The following is a 26112-nucleotide window of genomic DNA, read 5'->3' as shown; positions in this document are numbered from 1 at the left end:
ACTCAGAAATGAATTGGACTGGAATATTTGCTCAAATAAAAAGGAAAAAAAAGAAAATCTATCTTGTTTGACAGATCGTGTAGTGCCCCATTGCAACCCTAACACCCAGTAGTGTGTTTAGGCACCATGCAATTGCGTGAGGCCCCGGTGGAAATTGAGAACAGGTATTTTTTTGGACCGGTGTGTAATTGGGTCAATACCGGACTACCCTTAAGCTTCAGGACAAACAATACTGTTATTGATACTTGCGTTGTTTTATCTCTGTATTCTTCTGTTAATGGTGAATTAGAAGCTGTTCTCATAAACCGATCTCAAGCTGATGATGCGTCTGCCATCAGAGCTTTGGCATGACATGCAGCGGCACCATCTCAATCTCTGTCTGGTGCGGGTAAAATAATTATAAAGCTAAAGGTGAGGTACAATGCATATTTCTTTATTAAATAACTTACAAAATAATTAGAAAACTTTCTGTTAGTGAATCTCTGCAAGCTCTCTGTCTTTCACTCTCAAAATGTGCAAATGGCTTCATATCACCAAATCACGACTGCACTATAAGCTTCACACTGCACGGTTGACACAGGAATTGTTACAGTTTACATGCATCATCACTAAAGTTTATAATTTGCATTGCTTTTTAAGTTGCCAGTATTTAAACCATTCAGCACTCACGATCAAACATTTAATTACATATTTTTGATAAGAAAAAAAAAGTAAAAAAATTCCCCACTCCACCACTCAAATTAAAAAACAATCCTCCCTCCCACAAGAGTCACCTAAGAGCAAAATTCACTCCATTTTCAAAAATTAAATTCAGGCCCTGAATGAACGTTTCTTAAAATCCTGATTAGAGTGTCACTATAATTCTGCATGTTAAAAAGAAGCCTTCTTTATCATGTAGATAAAAACAGATAAAACAGAGGAACACTTTAAAGAAGTCACACTTGCTCCCTAAGTCAATATGTACATTTTTTTAAATAAAAATGGCTAGAGTTGCCAGAATTATCTATTACATTCTGTTGTGCTACTATGCTATGTGTTATGTTCAAATATGTGGTGCTATGGTATGCTGAGGAAATCTTGCTCTCTCTCTATCTCTTTCTCTCCCTCTTTAAAGGGCCTTTTTATTTTAAAAGTGTACTTTATGTGCCTTTTTCTGTTTGCTTGGAGGCATCTGTAAACTGTAGAAATACAATAATTAGAAATTTTCAACATTTTTTGCAATGTTTACATTTCGGCTAACACCTGAAAACACATGCTAATATCTGACCATGCACCAAAAAACCAGTCGTGTATCTGTAGCAATAGCCGACAATACATTGTATGGGTTAAAATTATTGATTTTTCTTTTCTCTCCTTAGGATATTAAGTAAAGATCATGTTACATGAAGATATTTTGTAAACTTATTATCATTAATATATCCAAACGTATTTTTTATTAGTAATATGTATTGCTTTACTTTTGTTGAAAGTAAAATGTAAATGGTGTTCCATAACCTGGAAACCATGTAAATATCAGAAAACAAAAATTCTAAGATTAACTGCTTCTGAAGTTATAAGTCCACTACATACCACCATCTATAGGTTCTCTCATTTTCTTCAGTTCAGAATTCAGCGTGAAGCACTTTAAATGAGGCAAAAAGCAGAAAACAGCCGTTCATTATGTTAAACTAGGGCAGCCTAGCTTCAGCAGCCCTCCCCAATGACAGCTAGTTTAAAAAAGATTAATGTCATCCTGAATCTGCAACGAGCATGCATCCTTTTCAACACTTTCCCATTTCCAGTTGTTTTTGTTTTTTCACCAACAGGTACAGAAAATCTATCTATCTTTCTTTAATGAAAAATGGCAGTGGCACAATATAATATTAGTCTCTGCGGAAGTAATTGGATTGAGAGTGACATTTTGGCCAGGACTGTTCACTTAAAGCCTGATATGGTGAGGAAGGGTCACAATCAATTACTTGAGCTACATTTGGATCACTGTGGATAGCCAGTAACAGTTCAGTCAGCAAAACCATCCTTTAAATTTAGAAACGTAAACAATTTGTTTATTTATTTTTACAAACACATTGTGAGCGAGTGAGAAAGAGGCACAGTGTTCCTTTCCATCTTCAGTCCTTTTGTGGTTCTTTGTAAAAGCTTCCCTTGGATACAGTGGGCGATGCATTATGGGTATAAAGACAACTGCTTCACTCTCCCGTTCTAGCCTTCACTATTCATTATGCAGTCTTCTTTTATGATGTGGACCACTTGCATTGGGCGGCACACAAAGCATTTGGATGTAGCAGTGTGAGTGTTTGAAGCAGGAAGATTAAAGCCAAATCTGTTCACCTCCCGTGACCTGCTCAGGATGAATCCTGCTGTTAAAATCTATTTGTTTGTATGTCTGAGTCACTACACTGTCCAAAACATGATCCTAAGGTGTCCAATCAGGCCTGTGTTGTCTCTATAGTGTGAAGGTGTGAAAGCACACTACAAACTGCAGGTGAACTGACAAGAACATGATGAAAGTTTTGTGCCATGTTTGTACAGCAGGGCTAAAAGCCCCATGAGTAAAAGACCTTCTTTTTTTTTTCAGTCCAAAACACAAACTTTAAGCAGAATTCACTACAGCAACTTTCCTAAACAATTGTGCTTGTGTCCCTAACTACACTTTGTGTGTGTGTGTGTGAATTTCTTGCATGCAATGACAAAAGATTATATTTCCGGTAATTTGTTTAAAAAACTTCACGACTGGTAGCACATTTAAAACTACCTTTCACGGCTTTGTCGCGGTCACCTATAAAAATCGTACAAAGTTCACCTTTAATGTTTTGAAAGAAGTTTCAAAACACCCTTTCACTTTTGTTCACCAAGATTGCAGTTTTGATCAAAAACTTTAAACTTATGAAATACTAAAAAATACTCTTTCTTTTCTGTAGATGCGATCAACTCGTAAAGTATCAGTGTGGCCTGTAGCGTTTGTTGGAGGTTTACGATACGAGTCTCCAAAGGTCAATGCAGCAGGAAAAGTATATGGATGGAAAACCGTATTCGACCCTCACCGGCCCTTTGCCATCGACATGGCAGGGTTTGCCATCAACCTGCGGCTCATTCTGTTTAAGCCTCAAGCCTACTTCAAGTTACGAGGGGTGAAGGGAGGCTACCAGGAGAGCAGCCTGCTAAGAGAGCTGGTCACTCTCAGTGACCTGGAACCCAAAGCGGCCAACTGCACTAAGGTGAGGAAACATTGCTTTGACTATGCCATTAATGACTCAACCTTATTTTGTACCAAACCCATGTGCAGTTTTTCTAGAAAAAGATAAAAATGCACTTTTGAATTTTTTTTTTTTTTACACATTTGATATCATTCGCTAAGCAAGCTAACAAGAAAGACCCCCCCCCCCCCCCCCCAATAACTTCTCCTCTCTTCTGATTACATGGTTACTAGCATGAGGGCGGGACAACCTTTCACTCACATGAGATCACAGCAATAGCAAATAAAGCAATCAATTACGAATCAAGTCCCACCCTACATTTTTCTTTTTCAAGGTGCTGTTTCACTAAGATATATGTGACCTCGTCTGTGAAAACCCAGATGTTTTTATTTTCATTAGCTGTTTCCTACTTTAAATTATCCTACTGTACCTAATGTAAAGAACATTTTGTAATAATAGAACCTTGATGTCTTTATTATTGATGATGTTTTTGTCCAAAAAGCATAAAAACATTGAAACAAATGGGGGGAACCACCAGAGCTTGATTAAAGCAACAATTAACAAGTCAATTCACTGAAACTATTTGTATAACTTTATTATTAAAATGAAATCAGTAATGTGTTAATATATAAATTAATATATAACATGTTAGTAGATAATCTCATTCATGTCTTTCTGGACTTTTGTGCAATGTCTGGAGAAGGCTAAATTCAGGACAGAATACAAAAAAAGATAAATAAGAAAAACAAGTATTGAACAATCAAACGTAAATATATTTATTACAAATAAATGTATTATTGTTAAAGCTATAAAAATTGTTCAGTCGAGAGCAGCGAGTGATTCCCTCATTTATTGTTTGATTTATATTAATGACAAAAGAGGCAGCAGGTTTATAGTCTTTTATAGCAGAATTTCTATACTTCTCTGTGTTGACCTTGATCATCACTCTTTTGTGTGTTAAACACAATCTACTACATATAAACAACTTCATTTTAATGAAAAATAACAAATGGAAAAATATATCATAATCTCTGACAAAGATACTATTATAAACTAGGTTAGTAAATCATTCAGCAGCAAAAGATACTCTAGATTCTAGAAAAATCACGGGTGCACAATAATTTTATAAAATCTAGTGAAATATTTTATTTACAAATAAAAGTGAATAAGTCTAAAATCTGGTAAAATGTACACATTGATCTTTGTATTGTTGTAAAATACATTAACGTAAAACAAGTATATACATTTATATAGAAACATAAAAAAAAGTTTCTTTTAAATGTATAGCACAGTAATATGGGCAGCAACATATCATAGATGGAAAAAACAAAAAAAAAAACTATTAATAATCTTTGCGCAGAAAGTATTATACTAATAAAGGCCCCAATGCGACCCAGAGCGCTTATGCACATCCTGTGGGCAGAATGATGAGCTTGAAACAACACGGAGTCACAGTGTGCAGGCTGCACAGCCCTCCGAGTCCACAGAGAAAAGTTAGTACAACACAGTCAGTGTACTGTTTGAGTAAATGAATTAAATGACATTGGTTAATTTCGACTCAGAGAGAGAATCAGCAGCCTCAAAAAGTGATTAATATATGTAATTTGTGGATTAATGCTTACTGGAGATGTGACTATTTCAAATGATTCAGTCCGATTAGGTGAACTGGTTCAACAGGTTCACTAAGAAGAACCGGTTAAATTTGTGAACCGGACATCACTAGTAAAAAAGGGAAGAGATATTGATACGTAGTGTATTAAATGTGTGAGTTAGTTTAATGAGCCTTATCTTTGAACAGTTTTAAACCTCAGTTACTGTGCACTCTTGAAGAGAGTTTCATTGTTTTGACTGTAGTAACCGAATGCAAAATGCAGTTTGATTGCTGAATGGAGGATGACAGACACCCGCAGCGGAAAGAAGAGTTTACTGTATGTGAACTTTAATTTAATGACTTCAATATTAATCTGTAACTCACATGGAACTATGTAACAGCTTCAGAACACTTGAAATATGGCCACGAAAATGTTTTGGTGCTTTATAATGTTTTGTGCCTTTCGTGGAGCCCAAGAATAACACTGAATAGTATACGTACAATATCGGATTTGGATTGGTCTCGTCTGGCCAATACCCGATTCGAAGAAAATGCCAGTATTGGAGCTGATACCAATCTCGAGTATCGGATCGATGCATCCCTAGTTACGTATTAGGGCTGCTTGATTATCAAAATCATAATCATGATTATTTTGGTTAATATTGTAATCACGAATATTTAACACGATTATGAGGGGGCCATATGACCTAAACTTTATATGAGTGATTTATTTAAAGATAGTGATACATATCAAATATGTATTTCCTGTAAATAAGGTTGCTATGACATATACATTGTAGAGACCAGTGGAATTTAAACAAACAAAAAGTCCTCAAAATTATTAAAAAAATAATTAATCTGTCAGTAATAAAAAAAGCAAAGGACAAATACAATTAAATAAAAAGATACAAATTAAACAAGCTGTGCTTATTTTTAATGTAAGTCTCAAGCAGTATGATTATTTCATTTATTCACTGTACTATTTATTACTCATGTCTCATTTCAGTTTAAGTTTGGCTTTAGTTTTGTATTCATTTCGGTTTATATGAAAAGGTTCATGTAAGCGTGGTACAGCCTACTACAGAAATGAATAATCAAATGTAAAATAAAACATAACCCGCTGTCACTTGAAGATCTGCATGGATCCAAATTACTGTTATGCGTGTATTTTCATTCTCAACTCTACGTTAATTTATTACATGACCGAGGAAGGTTACATGAATAATCACCAAGCGCAGCATTTTGACACATTTTTGCATGTTTTTGACCGATTAGGCTCGCACCTTTAGATAAGAGATGACTTAACATGTCCTTGTTCTGTTCTGTCTTTGAGCGCATATCTCTTCCTGAGGAGCAGCGCAAGTTTTCTTTCACGTTTTTAAAAACATGAATAAATATACTTAGATAAATCAAGCATGTCCCATTTTGCAAATGTCACATTATGTGATTTTACTGATTTGCATGGGAAATTGGACTATTATTGTGGAACGAAAGTGCAGCGCTGCATAAGAGGGCGGAATTGGGCACAATAATAATTTTATTTCGCTTATTGGATTTTCATAATCGTAGGAGGCCAAAATCTATTAATTGCACAGCCCTATTACATATGTAACCCTAGTTCCCTTAAAAGGGGGAACGGAGACGTCACGTCGTGAATGACCAATGGAGTTAATTGATATTAACTAAAGTTCAGGAGCAGGGCCACGCCTCAAACAATCACCTGACTTCTAAATCCTCCTTATATACCGGGCCACGTCACACCGCACTGCTAGTCTCGTTCTCTCGAAGAACAGATGTAACATTACTCGCCTGGTCTGAATGGCGCTCTGTTCGATTCAATGTCGCTGGCGACACTCGACGATCACCTCTCATCATTCCGATCACAGTCTCTTTCAGAGTGGTTGCGTTCGATCGCGCACATTCTGGGCCACGAGCGTCTAACTCACAGGCTCACATCCCAGGCGGATTCTGAGCCGTTCCCGGCCTCCTTGCTCTCCGTAAGTGAGATCCGCGGGCCGAGTTCGCCATTATCATTTGCGTGGTGGCCGCAGAAACTGAATTCTCGTTCCCGTTGCGGCGGCTTCGCTCACGCTTCTTCAGCGCTCTCATTGCAAGTCTTCTAGAATCCAGAGCCGAGGACAACTGAACCACGGGTCGTCTTCAACACGCACTTAAATCCTAGGTATCCAATTAAATCGTGCAGATAACAGTTATTTCAACTATATTCAGTATCAATAAAACTTCTGTCATGACAAACTTTGAGTCCTCAGCACTTCTGGCAACTCCACTCTCCGTCACACGTGATGTCACGAGAATTCTCCTCCACAGCATCAAACCGCAGTGACGTTTTTCGTAATTCCACCTGCATTCACTCAACCTGATCTCTCGTCTCTATGCTCACAGTTTGTTCATACAATTCCACTCACAAACATCCTTTCATCCCAACATCCATTCCTATACCCTTCTTTCCAGCTGATTACAGCAATACGGCTCACAGCCCAAAGACACACAGGCTGGTCAAATTGAACAGTCTAAATCTTTCCCCCTTGACTCGTATGTATTAAAGACTTGTGCATGGATTGATTTTACATATTAACTGATTTTGACATGAAATATAGCCACATACGTTGGTATGGCTTAATAAGTAAATAAACAAACAATCAGCAATACGGCTCCATGTTTTCTAATAATTCTCTACAGCTACTTCAAACTAAAGGAGTGACACGCCTTGGATATTCTCTAGTTTTCGCCCATGCAGACCAGCCGGTCTCCCTTCAACCTCCAATTCTATTTTCAAATCTTCTTTTCATTCTCTTCCTCCCAACCTCCCTCCCTCCCTGCATCTTGCAAAACACCCCACTCACAAACATCCTTTCATCCCAACATCCTTTTTTTTCACCCAAACTTCGGCTGTTTACAGGGATATGGCCCTGTGTTTCTAATTATCTTTAACAAATCTGACATCCACCATGTCATAATGTTGTTACTTCTGCTCAAATAGCATTATTAAACCACAGCCAAAACAGCCACCACCACGGTGGTACCTCAGCGGTCGAGCCTGCAGTCAACAACAGCACCACCACGGCAGCGCCTCAGGTGAAAGATCATACAGCTTCAACAGCACCACCAGCAGCGCCTCAAGTGAAAGATCATACAGCTACAACAGCACCACCAGCAGCGCCTCAGGTGAAAGATCATACAGCTTCAACAGCACCGCCAGCAGCACCTCAGTTGAAACAATCACACAGCTACAACAGCACCGCCAGCAGTGCCTCAGGTGAAAGATCATCCAGCTACAACAGCACCGCCACCAGCGCCTCAGGCGAAAAGATCATTCAGCTACAACAGCAACGCCAGCAGCGCCTCAGGTGAAACGATCATTCAGATACAACAGCACCGCCAGCAGCGCCTCAGGCGAAACGATCATTCAGCTACAACAGCACCGCCATCAGCGCCTCAGGCAAAACGATCATACAGCTACAACAGCACCGCCAGCAGCGCCTCAGGTGAAAGGATCATACAGCTACAACAGCAGCGCCTCAGGTGAAAGGATCATACAGCTACAACAGCACCGCCTCAGGTGAAACGATCATTCAGCTACAGCAGCACCACCACAGCAGAGCCTCAGGCGAACGATCAAACAGTTAACAACCGCACCACCAAAAGTAGAAGAGCCCGCAGCCTATCGCACCACCACAGCAGCACCTCAAGTGGATGAGCCTGCAGCTAACAACAGCACTGTTATCCTATTCAGGCTAGATCAGTCAGTGTGAGCGTGCAGTCCTAAGTGCATGTTTAAGACTGCTGACTGTTTCTATAGCAACCGGGAAGCTTCTAATGGCAGCTGCAGTGACGCGCTGACTTACTGTTTGGCTCTTTCATTCGCACTATTGAGCATTGCATGTTCTATAGTGTGTGCTCACACAGACCAGCCGGTCTCCTTCAACTTCAATTCTATTTCCAAACCTCTTTCCGTTCTCCCCCTCCGTCCCTGCAACACACCCCACTCACAAACATCCTTTCATCCCAACATCCCTTCTTCCACCCTTCCTTCAGCCTATTCTACCCTCTCTTTACCTCTCAATCGCAATCTCTCTACCTCCTCCCCCCTCCTATATTCTCTTATCCTCAAACACCCTCCCCCTCTCAAAGACATCCTTTCATCCCAACATCCCTTCTTCCACCCTTCCTCTCTCCCTACCTTCCCTACCTCCTCTCCCCTCCTATGTCCTCTCATCCCAACATCCCTTCTTCCACCCTTCCTCTCTCCCTACCTTCCCCTACCTCCTCCCACCTCCTATATCCTCTCATCCTCAACCCCTCCCCCACTCAAAGACATCATTTCATCCCATCATCCTTTCTTCCACCCTTCCTTCAGCCACTGTCAGGGCCACCTCTCGTTTACAGGCACCTTCACACCTGCGCATTCTGTGACAGATACCACTAAATGCCAAGTCTTGCCTATCTATCATGAATCCAGTGAGGCTTCTGGGATGGTGCCGTTAATTCATCGTGAGCCTCATTCATTTGCAGAAGCAGCCCTAGGATGACGGCCTATCTCCCGAAGCTACAAAGGATTCTTACTAATAATCACAGTCTACTTACGTTCTACACCTCCTCAAAGACTTCTGATAGTCGCACCTTCATCTGCACTTCCATAATGAGGATATCCACACTAATCTACATCTCTCATCCGGCTGCATCCAACTGTATACGGATGCAACACCCTAAATAGACTTCAGCAGTTAATATGGTGGCTGCCGGGTTGATTCTGAACAGCCTCCGGAATTCAGTTCATACAATCCACAGTCAAGAGCAGTCTCCACAGCATTATGAAACGTATCCCATAGTCATAACATAACATCCTCGGGGGTTTGGATAGTCCGAATCAAAGCAAATCATCTCTCGCCGGTCATACCACTGATCCCCACGTGCATTTAAACCTACTTGAGGGATTAACTATTCCTATGAATAACCACTGGCTGCGATTACCCAGCTTCTTTCATTCCAACACATTCGTACTTCTAAAGGCTTACGAAAACAAGAACCTGCGTTAACCATCTAATGCCTGAACTAATCAGCCTCTGCATCCTCTCCGTATGAACAGGCATTCTGAGCTCACGCATAACTCAGCTCTTCCCAACTTTGGGGGTCCTCATTGTCTGGCCTAAATATATGCTAGAGACGGTACCCCCACCCTGAGTCTCCCTGAGCCATCAATTCAAGATGCCCTGACCAACCTGACCATCATCCCATTCCCTCGACCCCTTCATCCTCTTTCTACTCTTCCCCAGTTTCATAGCTTGATTGTGGCGTGGTCCTAGCTAGTGAAATGGAGTTAATTGATATTAACTAAAGTTCGGGAGCAGGGCCACGCCTCAAACAATCACCTGACTTCTAAAACCTCCGTATATACCAGGCTACGTCACACCGCACTGTTAGTCTCATTCTCTCGAACCCACCCTTCCCTCCCTTTCTCATCCATACAGCCAACCTTATCCCACATTATATTTCTATGAGGTTGTATCAGGGGGTCCTCATTGTCTGGCCTAAATATATGCTATAGACGGTACCCCCACCCTGAGGCGTCCTTGAGCCATCAATCCAAGATGCCCTGACCAACCTGACCATCATCCCATTCCCTCGACCCTTCATCCTCTTTCTACTCTTCCCCAGTTTCATAGCTTGTTTGTGGCGTGGTCCTAGCTAGTGAATTGGGATCTCGCTTCGAGAGACCAATTCGAGTGTAAACTAAACAAGCCAATGGACATTGGCGTGTGATGATTGCATCCAGCTGCCGCTGATCACAGTGTGAGCATAAAAAGGCAGCCAGTGCAATGCACTCTAACCGTTAGGCCACAACTGCCCCTGAGAAGAGAGTCTGTCAGGGAAACACAGGCTCTGAGTCTATACCATGGGCTTTACACATATGGGATCCACATAGGTCTCTACATATGGAACCCAGCCCTCCGAGTGAGGGCCTGGCACCAGAAGTTCTGCCACATCTGGCTGCCAAAGGGATGGAGGAGCTCAACAGGGTCTACAGTACAGACTCTCTGGAGCAATTTTAGCAAGCTAAACTGAGGCCTCTCAGAACTTCTACCCATTTGAGATGAGAACACAGGATTATACCAGCTCCACACGAAGGCTATGGAATCTAGTGGTCGTGTTGGGAGTCGCTCATCCCGCAGTTCTACAAATATCTGTCAGCGAGTCGCCACAAGACTAACCCAGGAGGATGCAACATTTCTAGTAGAGTGAGGTCACAACCTGACTGGGCAGGACACATGCTGTGCCTGATAAGCCAGGGTGATGATATACACTATCCAGTGGTCCATCCTCTGCTTAGAGATAGCCTTCCCCTTCTGTCTGCCTCCGTAACATACAAAGAGGTGGTCTGAGATCCTAAAGCTTTGTGTCCGGTCTACGCATTTCAAGGCTCGGACAGGACAAAGCAAAGCTAGGGCTGTGTCTGCCTCCTCCGGGGGCAGCGTTTGAGGGATAAGTGTGTACATTGGGCGCATAGCCAGGCCAGGGCCTCAGGATTACCTGGGAGTCAGCCGGCCAAATCTCTAAGCATGAATTGTCGACCAAAAATTGTGTCGGTCCCCTACCTTCTTGATGGAGGCCAGTGCAAGCAGGAGCAAAGTTTTCATTGATAGAAACTTCAGGTCAACTGACTGCATAGGCTCAAATTGGCCCTGCTGTAGTGTTTTGAGGACCAGAGACAGGACCTTCTAGCCCCCCAAGGAACCTGATGACCAGATCAAGCTTCCCTACCGACTTCCCCTCCACGGGGTCATGGTTAGTAGCAATCGCAGTGACATAGACTTCCAGGGTGGAGAGAGACAACCTACTCTCCAACCCTTGCTGCACAAAGGAAAGTGTGATCCTGATCAGGCATCTCTGGGGGTCTTCTTGATGAGAAGAACACCACTCTACGAAAAGGTTCCACTTTAAGGCGTAAGCATGTCTTGTAGATGGTAGCCAGGGAGGAGCTGTCACAAGGAGCATTAGTTTGGGCAACCAAGTGCGAGTGGGACAATATGGCGCCACAAGCAGGAACTGCTCCTCACCCACTCTGACCTTGCACAGCGCCTGTGCAAAAAGGCTCACTAGAGGAAATGCATACTTGCCCAGGCCCGCGGCCAGCTGTGTGCAAGTGCGTCCATGCATCCAGTAAAACAACTGGCAGTGAGAGGTTTCTGGAGAGGGAAACAGACCTACCTATGCGGCTCCGAAAAGTCTCCTAATCAGCTGGACCATCTGGGGATGGAGTCTTCATTCTCCTGGGAACATAGCTCATGACAGCTCGTCAGCTGCACGTTTGAGCAAACCCAGAATATGAATGTAACAAAGTGACCTCAGAAATTTTTTGATAAGCTTAGACCACCTTGTCAGTTGATGTACACAACGGTTGCTGTGTTGTCCATTCGGTCCAGCATGTGTTTGCTTCATAAGCGTCCTTTGAGACAGTTCAAGGCAAGGCGCACTGCTAAAAGCTCTGTGCCAGTGCAGTTGGGGTCCTGTCTCACCCCCGACTCTACATGCCCATTGTACGTGGCCCCCAGCCAGTGGCGGAGGCATCCGTGTAAGTCATCGAGATAGTTGAGGATGCGAACACCTTGCTCTCTGAGGGGAACAAGAGCCCCCTCTGCGACTTTCGTGAAGACATGGGGAGACAGGGACAGCCCTAAGGGCAAAACTTCATACTGATATGCACGTCCTTTGAACGCAAATCACAGTAAAGTATCTACACATGAAAGTATGCATCCTTTAGGTCAATCGCTGCAATCTCAGGTACAGATGCACCCGAAGATGTGTTTCTGCTCCAACATTTGCACTGTAACCAGTGAAGGGCCAAGATCGGTCATAACCCACTGTTATCGCTTGGCTCCGAAGCGAAAAGCTTGTATGCATTGCACCGGCTGCCTTTTTATTCTCAAGCTGTGTTCAGTGGCAGATGGATGCAATCATCGCATGCCAATGTCCATTGGCTCGTTTAGTTTAAACTTGAAGTAGATTGGTCTCTCGAAGCGAGTTCCCAATTTGTTGGTCACAACATGACTCATAGTGACCGACTAAAAGGTAACTGAAACAACAGATGCAAGTAATTTGCTTCTGAAGGGCATACAAAACTTGTTTGTTCTAGATTATGCAACTTGCTGGGTTTTCACAGGCGAGGTCACAATAGGGAAGAAAAGACCATCACAACTTCTGTTTCAAGTCAACTTTAAGAATCATTTGTCACAATGGTTGCATTGAGGATGAATTTGAGCTGGATCTAGTTGCAGCAGTAAAATTCTTATTAACAATAACTCAAATTAGCCATCACTCAGGAGAGAGATCAAGACACAGGAACAGAATACCCACTTGAAACTGACATAAAAACAGAACTTGGAACTCATTAAACTAAACCAAAAACAGAACATAAACCTGGTATCAGTTTTATACATAGATATTTCATCTTAAATATGTTTCATCATATACAATCAAAGACTAAGGCAATTGCATTATATCTCTGCTAATCAGAGGTCTGTAATCTGGGTCTTTATTGTGTTTAAACTGGTTTTGAGGATGGCATTGCTCAAGATCTTTCTGCATGTGCCCACAGGCTAGAACCTGCCTTTGTAAAGAAAGGCTGTAAAGGAAAGCTTGTGTGGAAAGACCTTATATGAATATGAATATGACATCACTCATTTAGAATACTCCAAATTAATAAATATTACAATGAGGTTAAGAATAATTTTTTTGTTGTGAAGGCAGCTGAAAATTTTCCGTGAGAAGTTTTTGAGTGCACACAAATACTGTACGAAATAATCTACACTCGTGTACCACCCCCCAGGGGGCATTCAGAGAGCATCGTGGGGCACTGGAAGTACCAATTTTTAAAAGGGGGGCACTGAGGTGTTCTTGGGGGCCATCAGTGAAAATATTTTCAATTAAATACAATTTAAATAGGATTAACAAATCAGATTTGATCATTTTACAAACGTCCCAATTTTTCTAGAATTAGGGATTTATTTAGATTACTTTCAATTATTTGTAAGCTAACTTTGAAATCACAAAATTTAAGAAATAGTATAGTAGGGTTTACATTTCTTCAATTTGCATGTGTAAATGTGGTATTTACCCACCAGTATGTCAGAAAAAAAAGGGAATTCAATGCATTCTCAAAAAAAAAGTTATTTTCTATAACTACCGTATTTTTCGGACTATAAGTCGCTCCTGAATATAAGTCGCATCAGTCCAAAAATACGTCATGATGAGGAAAAAAACATATATAAGTCGCACTGGACTATAAGTCGCATTCATTTAGAACCAAGAACTAAGAGAAAACATTACTGTCTACAGCCGCGAGAGGGCGCTATATGCGTTCAGTGTAGACTACAGGAGCACTGAGCAGCATCTCTGGCAGTATAGAGCGCCCTCTCGCGGCTGTAGACGGTAATGTTTTCTGTTGGTTCATTTCTCTCGGTTCATGTCAAATTAATTTTGATAAATAAGTCGCACCTGACTATAAGTCGCAGGACCAGCCAAACTATGAAAAAAGTGTGACTTATAGTCCGGAAAATACGGTAATTAGGGAAAGTGTTCAAATGTTCCAGGAATGGAAGAACAAACTAAAATCTCTTCTGTAAAAATGTCCCAGTGGATATATTCTAAAGAGGAATTTTTATTTTGTCTTTTAAAATTTGGGGCAACAAGGTATATCAGCATCTCAACAACACTGAAGCTATAGCTATGAAAATCATCAACATGCTCAACACAACTTTGTAAATGAATGTTATCACACTTATTTTAAAATAATTTACTGCAAAAAAGTACTTTACTGCCCTTTTGATTAATTCAATGATACCATACATTTGAATTACTGCAAATATAACAACATTCGTCATTATAAACACAAAATAATAATCAACTTTAATATTCACTGAGGACAATTAGATTACGTTACATTTAATGGGGATGGTGAGGGACCTCGATAATTGGTAGGGGGCTGCTGACCCAAAAAAAGGTTGAGAACCACTGATCTACACAGTTATTATTGAATGAACCCAATGTTTTTCTAAAAGTCTTGAGCATTCAGAAATATACTAGGCTAGATAAAAAATAATCTTTTATGTATGTGTGAACTATTTCATATATAAATCAAAATCTCTCTCCTCCTAAAATACACCTAAGGACAACTGTAAAACAAAAAAAAACACTACGTTTCACAGTCTCACTCTCTTAGTACTAGCTCTTTTTTTTTTTTTTTTTGCAATTTTGGGACAATTTGTTTTGCCACTTCTCACATTACTGACTTGCCAAAATGAATCACTTCTGTTGTAGCGTTCATCATTAGTCACTTTGAAAAAAAGCCTTATACTTGTAAATGCATTTTATAATGACACAAAAACCTGTGTGTGCATATGAGACTGTGTGCAATAGAAAAAAAGATACTGGCTAATTGATGTTTTAATTGGTGATTTGTGAAGGGACTGACTTATTGAGGCATTAATTGATGTTACTAAACTTAAGGATGCCTTATTTAAAATGAGACTTAACCAGGATTTAAATATTTAGAGGCAGACAAATGAGAACCAATTCCTGGACTCGCTGTCTGTTTACCCCAAAAAATAGAACAGGTGCACAAATACACCTGCATACGCGTCGCATCTTGTTTCTGGAAAAGATGAGATTCCATGAACTGCATTCCACTGGAGCAACTCAACAAACGCACCATTATTTCAAGTGGGGCTTTTAACCTCCGGAAGCAACTCAAGTGGAAGTGGGGCCTCCAGACCCTTTTCAACACTATTCGAAATTATTCATGAGGCAATGAGCAAATGACAGTGGTTTCTGAAAGACAGCAACAAGGTAAATGGAAAAGAAAAGATGAGTCAGTGTTTCTACCTCTGGACGTTAACATCAACTTCCAGGAAGTGTAATGAGGCAGATTATATTTTTGGAACTGATTGCTTTATATTAATGGCATAAATAGGTAAAGTAAAAAAAATAGCACACATTGTCTCTTTATCTATCTGCCATGCCAAGAGACACATTTAGACTAACACACACAATATCTATAGCTGATTTCAGTACTTCAGATCTGTACCCAGAGAGATGTTCTGATAGAGATGCTCTACACTCCAAGACGATCACCATGCTAAATTTGGAGATGTACTATGTATGGTACACTGTTGCTAAGGAGAAACTTTATATCTGTGAGTGTTTTGAGCACTCCCGTGTAGGAGGCGGCTAACAGTATTCATGTTGGTTTCATATTGTTTAAATTTATTATGATTTTGAATTATTATATATAGAATTTCTGTACACTTTATTGGGTACACATTGATAGTACCAGGCTGGACCCTCTTTTGCCTTCAGAACTGCCTTAATTCTTTGTGGCATAGATTTTAACAAGGTGCTGGAAACATTACTTATATGTATTGACTAGGGTTATGGTACAGAAACCAGGGTTCCAATATGGCATCGGTACCTATGGAACCAGTATGCACCGAACCGAAACAGAATGCAGATTTCGGTGCCTCTTAAATGCCTGAGAGATTGACTGAAATATTTGTCCTGGTTCTCCGAAATTTAGCCTACACAAGAAGCATGGGCGTTGCTAGGCATTTTTAGCGGGGCTATAGCATTAGCCAAAACTGAACTTAAATTCGCGATCGCCTCAGAGTCAGTTCACTTAAATTTCATATGAAAACGGGCAGCAGACCTGTCTCCTTATAAGACCTGTCTTATTATAAAAATTTATGGCAAAATGAATGTTTGGAAATGTAAACTGATATTTCTACTGACACATTACAGCGAAATATATAAATAACTGGCTTAAAACCTATTTTTTGGGGTGAAAATACTAATGTGCCTAAGACTTTTGCACAGTACTGTACTTTACAAACGACATTGTTGCTACTTTATAAAGAATTACCATACAGTCATTCACAGAACTGATTAAAGACGGTGACAGACAGCACTCATTTTAACTAAATATCAGAGCGATTGACAGAGATACAGTAGAAACATTATGTGTGGTTTTGTATTAAATAAAGACCCAGATCAGAAATACATTTATTAGACTTAGCGTAAGGGAAGCTTGGCAAATGAGAGCATCCAAGGAGTGTGGGAAAACTATGGATTTATTTGAAATATTTTGTAATGTTCTTTAATGTTATCCATTGTTTTTAGTGGCTCTTTTTTATATATATATAAGTATCGGTTCTGGCACCGTTTAGGCACCAGTACCGTTTCAAAAGTATCGAAATGGCACCGGTATCGTAAAAAAAAAATCGATACTCAACCCTAATATTGACATGACAGCATCACACAGTTGCTGCCGATTTTTTGGCTGCACATCCAGGATCTGAATCTCCCATTCCACTGCATCCAAAAGGTGCTCTTTTTCATGTTGTTAACACCAAATTCTGACCCTACCATCTAAATGTTGCAGTAGAAATTGAGGCTCATCAGACCAGGCAACCTTTTTATATTTTTCTAATTTAAGTGTGCCTGTACAAATTGTAGCCTCAGTTTCCTGTCTTTGCTGACAGGACTGGCACCTGGTATGGGCATCTGCTGCAGTAGCCCAAACTGTGTTTTAATACAGAAATGAAAACATGCTCATAGAAGGAATATAAAAAGCAATTTCAGTGTAGTTTGAAATAAATATACATAAATAGATCCAGACTATGATTGACCTAGCTTTATACAGCTTATCATCACAAAATCAAATTCTCCTCTTTCCATAAACCATAATGTTTGGTTTTTTAATTACAGATTCTTGTGTGGCACACACGGACAGAAAAACCTGTACTGGTGAACGAAGGCAAGAAAGGCTTTACGGACCCAAACGTGGAGATCTGACATCTGCTTCCGTGTTGGTAATGAAAAAGCAATCTGTTCAGACTTAATCATCTCGGTTTCACTGAGCAAATATGGGGTCATTGAAGGACATGAACCATGCATTTAAAATGCATCTGGCCATGCTAAGTGACAGAAATGTGGCTCTATACAGATGTACCACTGAACGTTCCTTTTACTTTGTGTTGCAGGGATGCTTCCAGAAGGACCCAAAAGAGGATGGCAGGGAGATATTACCTACTACCACATCTTTGAACAGTTTGGATGCTTTTTCCTGTTAACCACAACTAAACAAGCTCAACAATATGGACCTATTATTCAAAAGCACAGATTAGTCTTTTTAAGGCAATATAGTCAGTATTTTGCAAGAACAAAACCAGAGGGCACTAGACGGAAAGAAAAATGTGATGTATATTTATGAGAGAACATCTGAGAACTGATAAAACTGCTCACTTCCACGATTTTATAAACTCTGCATTAAGAAGAGACCAAAAAAAAAAAAAAAGGTTTGCAACAGTCTCAAAGGCTGACCAAGAGCGAACGGTCATCCATTTATGAACGTCGATGTTCCTTCACGTCTAATGGACTGATACTTAAACATAAAGAAGGGAATGTCTTCTTTTTTATTTACATAATGTGTATTTAAAGTTTCTGTTTTTGTCGTTTACATTACTGTCTTGCTAGCACAGCACTACTGATATTTTGCCTCAGTTCAAATTCAGCGTCACTTTGCTGTTTTAAACCAGCTCTATCATATACCAGGGCTAGCTGCCAGACTGGATTTAGCGATTACAAAGTTGTAACACAGTTCTCCTGACTAAGACCTAAATGATATGAATAGCACTTGAATTTGTTCCTGTGTGTCCATTGTCCCTGTTAGGACATGCGTTGTAAATATAACTTAAAGATGAACAATCGGAGACTTTAAAATAAAGTGATCTAGCATTCAAAAGAACAAGCAATGTAACTACTGTATTTGTACTTCAGTTTAAAGTAAGAATCCATAGTTTACTATTACAACATCCATAAGATTTCACCCGTTCACAGTGGTCTTACCAAAGGAGATGGAGCTGATGGTAGGGTTTCACAATGTTAGTTTTCAGCATTAATTGGGCTATCCTCCGAGAGCAGACCAGAGTCTGCCTCAGTAAATATTCAGATTTATTTATATGTCAAACCGTAGCTTTGGGCTTTGCAGAGGGGATCTGTCATGAAGACATGTTGCTGTACTAATGAAGCTATACTGTAATACTAACACTTGGGAATCTAGAGTGAACAAAATGTCTGCTCGCAAAAAGAGATGCTATTTTCTTTTATCAAAAGCTGTGACCATGTGAATATTCAAGGCACATCACTGGCATTGCAAATGCAAAAAATCTTAACCTGTCCTGATATGACGATAAATCTTGCCTGATTAGCATTAGACTACATTTGTGTTATCTCTTTAAGCCGCCTTTTCAGAAAAGTATACTAGGTTTTCATGCATATGCAAAGATATGCTAAAACTAAAGTATACATTGGGTATACTATTGTACATACATAAAGTATACAATAAATTCTGTAATTTATTACTCACCTTCATGTCATTCCAAACCTGTCTTGACCTCTGTTTATCTTCGGAAGACAAATTAAGATACAGTACTATTCATGAAATCTGAGAACATTCTGACCCTGCATAGACAGCAACGCAACTACCACATTCAAGGCCCAGAAAGTTAGTAAGGACATGTGACATCAGTGGTTCAACCTTAATTTTATGAAGCTACTAGAATACATTTTGTGCACAAAGCAAACAAAGATAATAGCTTTAACACGAATCAAAGACTGACACGGAAAAGAAGTGGACTGGAATAAAGTTGTTTTTGTTTTCTTTGCGCACAAAAAGTATTCTCGTAGCTTCATAAAATTACGGTTGGACCACTGATGTCTCATGAACTATTTTAACGAAGTCCTTACTACCTTTCTGGGCCTTGAATGTGGTAGTTGCAGTGCTGTCTATGGAGGGTCAGAAAGCTCTCGGATTTCATAAAAAACATCTTAATTTGTGTTCCGAAGATGAAGGTCTTACAGGTTTGGATCGACTTTAGAGTGAGTAATTACAATAACAGGATTTTAAGCCCAGAGACACAGCAACAATAGACAAGTGCTTGTGTGAGGAAATTAATAAATTAAATTAATAAATTAGGCATGACTAATCTCATTTAAATGAGTACAAAGACATTTATTGGTCATAAGTTCTGAAAAGAAATGGTGCAGACACTAGACAAGGATGAAAAATTGTGTGCATGTCTGGAATACATTTTGAAAGTGTTTGTATCAAAAACTAAGTATTATGTTGGGCTTTGGACTGGCTTAAAAGAAGCTTAGTTTTAAAAGAAGCAACACTGTATTGTATCACTCTGCAGCACCTATAATCACCATACTGTAAACACGTGTATCATAAAAAGTACACACACTTCTTAACTGAGCACAAAAAGGAAAGAAAGCAAGCCCTTCAGCAATTTCATGTTTCATCTTTACGGGTAGATCTGGGGTTTTGCTGCATTACTTGTAGTTATTCATAAACATGGTCAAGCACAAATAGTCCGTATGTCTGACCTTAGAACATTATTTGAAGAACAGAAGTTTTCCTCTGCCATTTAAAATCCTTGCTTCATTTGGTGTCACTGAAAGATTTGACAGGGGTTAGTAATTGTGGTACTGTCACTTTAACAACCCATAATTAGCTCATCAATCAGTTATGAGGCTTAGGGTGCACAGCACATGTTTAATGGGATAAAACTTTTCAAACTTTGAGGACACAACCTCCTCCTTCTGGCATGTGATGGATTATGGCTGTAGGACGTTTCAGAAAAAGCGACTCCTCATTCCTTTGTCATTTCTGAAGTTTGTGTGAAGTCTTCAGTGAGCGCACACATAATAACACACAGCTCCACGCTCTTATCTACGGCTAGCAAAGTACCACATCCCTACTGAGTTTCAAAAGCCTCTTGAGCTCACGGAGAGCAGCCAGACAATACACACACAGACTAATGAAGGACGGGACTGTCATTAATGAAATACAGCTCTTTTTTTTTTTTTTTGCTTTTTGTTCTGAACTCACATCTTTTATTGTGCAATTAGCAAGCTCAATCCATTAAAAGATGAAAACAGTTGAAAAAAGGGGGTATATAATATAATATATAAAATAAAAAACTGTCTGAAATGCAACCATCTTTCTGGAGACTCTTGCAATGGCTTTACTTTGATTCACACCTGTGTTGGCAGCATTTCATTAGTCTGTGGTTTATAGGGGTCAACTTCTCTGCAAGGTTTGTTTTCTTTTCATGCTCTGTATACCACATCCATCCTTTTTTTTTCACATTCACCTCCAAAGCACTCGAGTGCATGTATACTAACACTGCAAGACAATTACCATGGCACATGTTAGCTGCTTAAACGGTGATGCTGAGATGAAATTGTTTGCTTTAGAAACAGAAGACGATGGCTGAGGCAAAGCATAAAGATGACATATGAACATAAGAAAAAATTGCCTTCTAGCCTGTTTCTTTTTCACAGCTGCGTCTGTTTTGTGTCAGATGCTGCCACAAACTCCCCACTTAATGTATTGTTGAAGAAAAACAACTGTTGTACGAGGTTTATGTATTTATTCTATATTGATATATTTATGTATTTATTTAAATTACAGAGTCTTTTCTCATGAAGCTGAATTTACGCTCTAATATTAAACGCCTATGGTCTGTTTCTTTCTTATTTCATGAAACACTGGCTGAGCTCAGAAACAGCACAGGCCCATTGTTGTTTTTCTCATATTGCTACTGAACTTGGACTTGATTGATGGACTAACAAAACAGGCAGCTCATTAAAAAGCTGTTGACGAAACCGACGTAGGGTATGACCTGCGAACTCGAGTCTCAGTAATCAAGGACATCTCTCCTGATTTCAAATCGGATTCCAAGCCACATTAGCACCGTTGTATACCCATCCAAAATCATGCCAGGCTGTTTGCTCATCTTTTTTTGTAAAAGTGATCAGATTTTCCATATTGCCCACTGATTGCATTTGCTGAAATTAGTATGTTTGCTCGAAAACACCCACCGTCATCTTCTCTCTTACTTGCAAGACGAAACACTTCTGCATGTTGCTCTTGTAAATGTTCTTCTTTTTGTTCCACTGATCATCTCAGAATGAAAGAGAATAAAAAATGTCAGAAAATAATAAATGTGTTAGGAAAAAAGAAATGTGTTTTGAGTTATTGGATGTGTATTTGTGTTTTTTTGTTGTAGCCTACATGGGCATGTCATATGAACATCTTCTTAAGGCAAGACACTATACAAGCAAACCATTGTTTTTTCATGCACTGGATAATATTGAGATTTTATTACACTTTATCTATTTGCACCTGTAAATTTCTTAATGGCTTTCTCAATATGAGTTATTTCTCCTGCACTGAGCCAGAATTCTCTACTTCAATATCACACATACCAAACATTTGTTTAATTAGATTATTATTATTTGTATTTTTGTATTGGTCTAATGTGAATAATTAAATTATGTTTAAATAATAAAAAGATATCTATTAAGTCATTTTTATCTTATTAACCAGTGTCATCGTGCCTTAAGTAAGAAAATGTTTATCTGGAATGATTTTTAAATATTTCAAAGATGTGCATTTCAGGTTGGTATAGCCTTCAGTCATTCTGTTAAATTAAAATTCAAAAACATTTTAGATCAACTGTGATGTTTTCTTTGGAGATACATTTTTTCTTCTATAATTTCATTTCATAACAAGCCAACATTTCTCAATGAAGAAAGCAGATTATTTGTAATTACGTGCTATATCACAGAGTCATGCGGAGTATCTAAAAGCTGGACTGGAGCATCATGTATGTTGAGAGAGAAGCAAAGTTCCAAATCAAAATCGATGCATGCTGCAACAGGCTATGTTGACTCCATTTGTTCCACTCCAGGTACTTCATTTTATCATTTGCAAGAGAAAACCGTTTCAAGCTATCATCTGAGCAAGAGAAAACACAAACAGCCGCTCTGCAAATCACTCAGTATTGATTCTGTTTGCAAGAAAAAATAATTCCCTTGCTCTGTTTGCACTCAACATTTCACATTACAGTTTGGAAAGCAGCTCAGGCCAATCAAGTTTGAAGACTGGAAATGTTTCATAATACATTAATTTATAAAGTAAATGGGTTATGCCTGGTATCCAGTAACATTTTGGCTTCATAAATTTTGGAAAAGAATGTACGTTTTTCCTATTTTTAGCATTCTTTCAAAATAGTGACGTTTAACTATAAGGAATACATATTGGTCAAGCTCAGGGACTCAAAAAATAATAATTATGGGCAGTTTGTTCTGTAAGTATTCCACCCTGTTAGGGACATATACATACCGTACTTATCACAAAATAAATGTAAATGTTCAACAATAATGAGCTTTTCTTGGATTGTATGTCACTTATGCCATAGTAGTAGTTTTTTATTATTATTATTCTTTACAAAATTACAAAACAATTATTGATGAATAGTATATGTCTTTATTATTAAGAACAGGTACTTTTTTTTGCCATTTTTGCCAAGACGATGGTCAATTAAAAAAAATGCTCAAAAACATATATACAGTTAGCTGTTAATGCTCCTCACCTCACAAAATAACTAAAAAGTATGGCAAACATTTAATGTGCTGTTAAATTATTATTTAAAAGACCAGTGTTGACAGGTTCTAACAGTGGAAGAGCTTTCCATTATTGTTCTGCATGATATGCCATCTGTAATGTGTGGAAATGCAAATATTATATTGTTTCAAAACAATTAAAAAGAAAAAAAAACATATTTCCTTTGGGGGAGGGTCACAAAAAAAACAGCTTTGTGGTGTAAAGAAACTTTAAAGAACCATCTTTTTTAAGAGTGTAGGTAATATAGGGAAATAAAGTTATAATACAAATACTTTATAGTCTTACCTGCATAAATTATAAATTAAATGTAGACTTATCCATATTATAGCTACAGTTATTTCTGTTACCTTTTTAACAGTATTAAATATTTTTATATTTCCTTGATTTCCCTAGTGGGTGGTCTTATTTCTTCCTCCAAGCTCGGGTTCTCAAGAGACCTGGGAGCATAAGGGTTCTGCCCAGTATTATATATATATATATTCTGTTACTATTTGATATTCTGTTAGAATTCCCACCCTGTTAGTGTTAGCACACATTCAAATAGGAAAATTAGCCGGAGCTCTTTTAGAGATCAACATTTAGCTCGCTAACCTTTTTTTATTTTTTTATACCAGACAAACATTCTCTATAACATAGCCTAACAGGGTGGAACTTTAAGAGTGTGGCAATCAGGATAACATTTAAAAACAAGCAAAATCAGTAGTAGCTTGTGAGAGTTAATGCTTGCTTCAGTTTGTACAGTTGAATTCCAGAGGGAAAAATAAACAATATTTGGAAGGCGAGAAACTATACACTAACAGTGTGGAAGATTACTTTAAGGACATAGTAAATAAAAATAAATAAATAAATCAAATAACTATAGGTTTGCATGTTTTATATGTATGAGTAGATGCAGTTTAGTCTATATTATAATTTAAAAATTTTTTTTGAGGTTTTTATCATTCATGATCGTTCATTCATTATATTTCTTGTGTAAGTTGATTACTTTGCACTGAGGACATTATAAAGTTGAATGCATATATCAATAAAAAAATACAAAATAGTATTTTTAATGTCTATTATCTCTGTTTAAGTGATGAAGAAGACCTAAATATATAATTGAAGCCTTTTCTTTTAAATATGTGACTCATTTAGTGAAAAATATATGAGTAAATCATAGAGACACGGACCCCCACAGGGGGACCAGGGGGGACGGTCAGACTTGATTTTAGTGTGTATTATAGTCTTACTCATACAACTGCCTGCTGTTGCTTTTGTTTGCTTTTAGATGAAAAGCTGCCCATAACCTCTGTTTTCTTCGTAATAATAGCATAACGAAATAGATTTATAATAGAAATAGACAATCCAGTGCATTTTCTTCTTTGGAAAGCGTCAAATGATTTTACATCACAGGAGCCGTCCTCACATCCAGGCTGTAAAACAAAAGTGCTCTGTGAGGACCATCCTGCCGCAGCACAAATATCGACCATAGAAGATCAACTAAGGAAGGCTTGCGATGAAGCCACTGCCCTCATGAAATGAGCTTGAATTCCTAAGGGTAAAGCTAACCCGCCCGCCTCATAGGCTAAGTATGTAAAATCCATGCATGAAGTTGAAATAGACAGAGCTTATAAATACCCAACTCTCTTGAGGGAGGATAAAGCTAACAGTAAATCTTTCTTTAGAGTCAGGATTTTTTTTTTATTTGTATTTTATTTATTTTTTGACAGTTTCCAAGGGCTCAAACGAATGTCCTGATAATCCTCATAATACAAAGGATAGATCCCATGATCGAATTCGCACAGGGTGGAAAGACTGCAGCCGTCGCAAACCCTGCATAAATCGAGACCAGGGGATGAAGGTCCACTGAGACGCCATCTACGTACACGTGGTTAGCTGATATGGCTGCCACGTACACTTTAAGAGTGGCTGGTGTTACTCTCTTTGAAAAATGGTCTTGAAGAAACTCCAGTACTGAAGCGACAGGGCAGTAAGCTGGATCCATATTACGAAATCTACACCAGGTAGTAAACAGTTTTCATTTGAAGGCATATAAACATCTCGTAGAAACTGCCTTAGAATTAATCATAGTCTTGGTGGCCTCTACTGAAAGACCGGGAAATATTAACTCACTACACTCAAAGACCAAGCCCACAGCTTCCATAGATCTAGCCTTGGGTGCCAGATCATTCCCCGTGCTTGCGACAGCAAGTCCTGTCTGAGGGGAATCTCCCACGGAGACTGAACAGACTGAACAGTTCCGCAAACCATGGCTGAGTGGGCCACCACAGAGCTATCAACAATAGTTGTTCCACTCTGTCAAACCGTATTCTGAAAAACACCGCTGGAATTAGCCGAATTGGAGGAAAAAGCATACAAAGTGGTTCTGGGCCATTTGTGGCTAGAGCGTCCAGTCCCAGGGGCGATGGGGGGATAGGGAGCAACATAGCGGGCAATGCACAGTTGGGCTCGACACCGATCAGTCCACTTCCGCCTCTCCAAACACTCGCCATATATAGGTCACCGTTTGGGGGTGTAACCTAATCCTCCTTGGTGATTCAAATACAACACAACCACTGTGTTGTCCATCCTGACTAACACATGAGGGCCATTCAGCAGTCTTGAAAAATATCGGAGAGCTAGAAGACCGGAAGCAGCTCCAATCTGTTTATGTGCAAACCTCGCTGTGCCTCTGTCCAAGCCCTGTGGGCATCCTTGACAAACAGCCCCAACCTGTCAATGACACGTCTGTCGTGACAGTCTTGTGGCAAGAACAGACCCCTAATCGAACTGTTTATCGA

At 39.3% G+C, this 26112-nt stretch overlaps 1 protein-coding gene across 2 annotated transcripts in view; it reads left to right on the top strand.

The window, feature by feature from the left end:
- The window catches only part of b3gat1a (beta-1,3-glucuronyltransferase 1 (glucuronosyltransferase P) a), an 80609-nt gene extending 62005 nt beyond the window's left edge, over nt 1–18604 (top strand). For both annotated transcript variants that reach the window (XM_059506306.1, XM_059506307.1), the window contains 3 exons: nt 2919–3215; nt 17563–17666; nt 17838–18604. In XM_059506306.1, coding sequence (XP_059362289.1) covers nt 2919–3215; nt 17563–17649 — 384 coding nt within the window. In that variant the 3' untranslated portion in view covers nt 17650–17666; nt 17838–18604. The remainder of the gene's footprint in view (nt 1–2918; nt 3216–17562; nt 17667–17837) is intronic.
- The last annotated feature ends 7508 nt before the right edge of the window (nt 18605–26112 follow it).

Source organism: Carassius carassius, chromosome 23 (assembly GCF_963082965.1).
Source record: "Carassius carassius chromosome 23, fCarCar2.1, whole genome shotgun sequence".
Classification (NCBI taxonomy): Eukaryota; Metazoa; Chordata; class Actinopteri; order Cypriniformes; family Cyprinidae; genus Carassius; species Carassius carassius.
The sequence above is the reverse complement of the archived record's forward strand: the minus strand, read 5'-3'. Positions and strand labels throughout refer to the sequence as shown.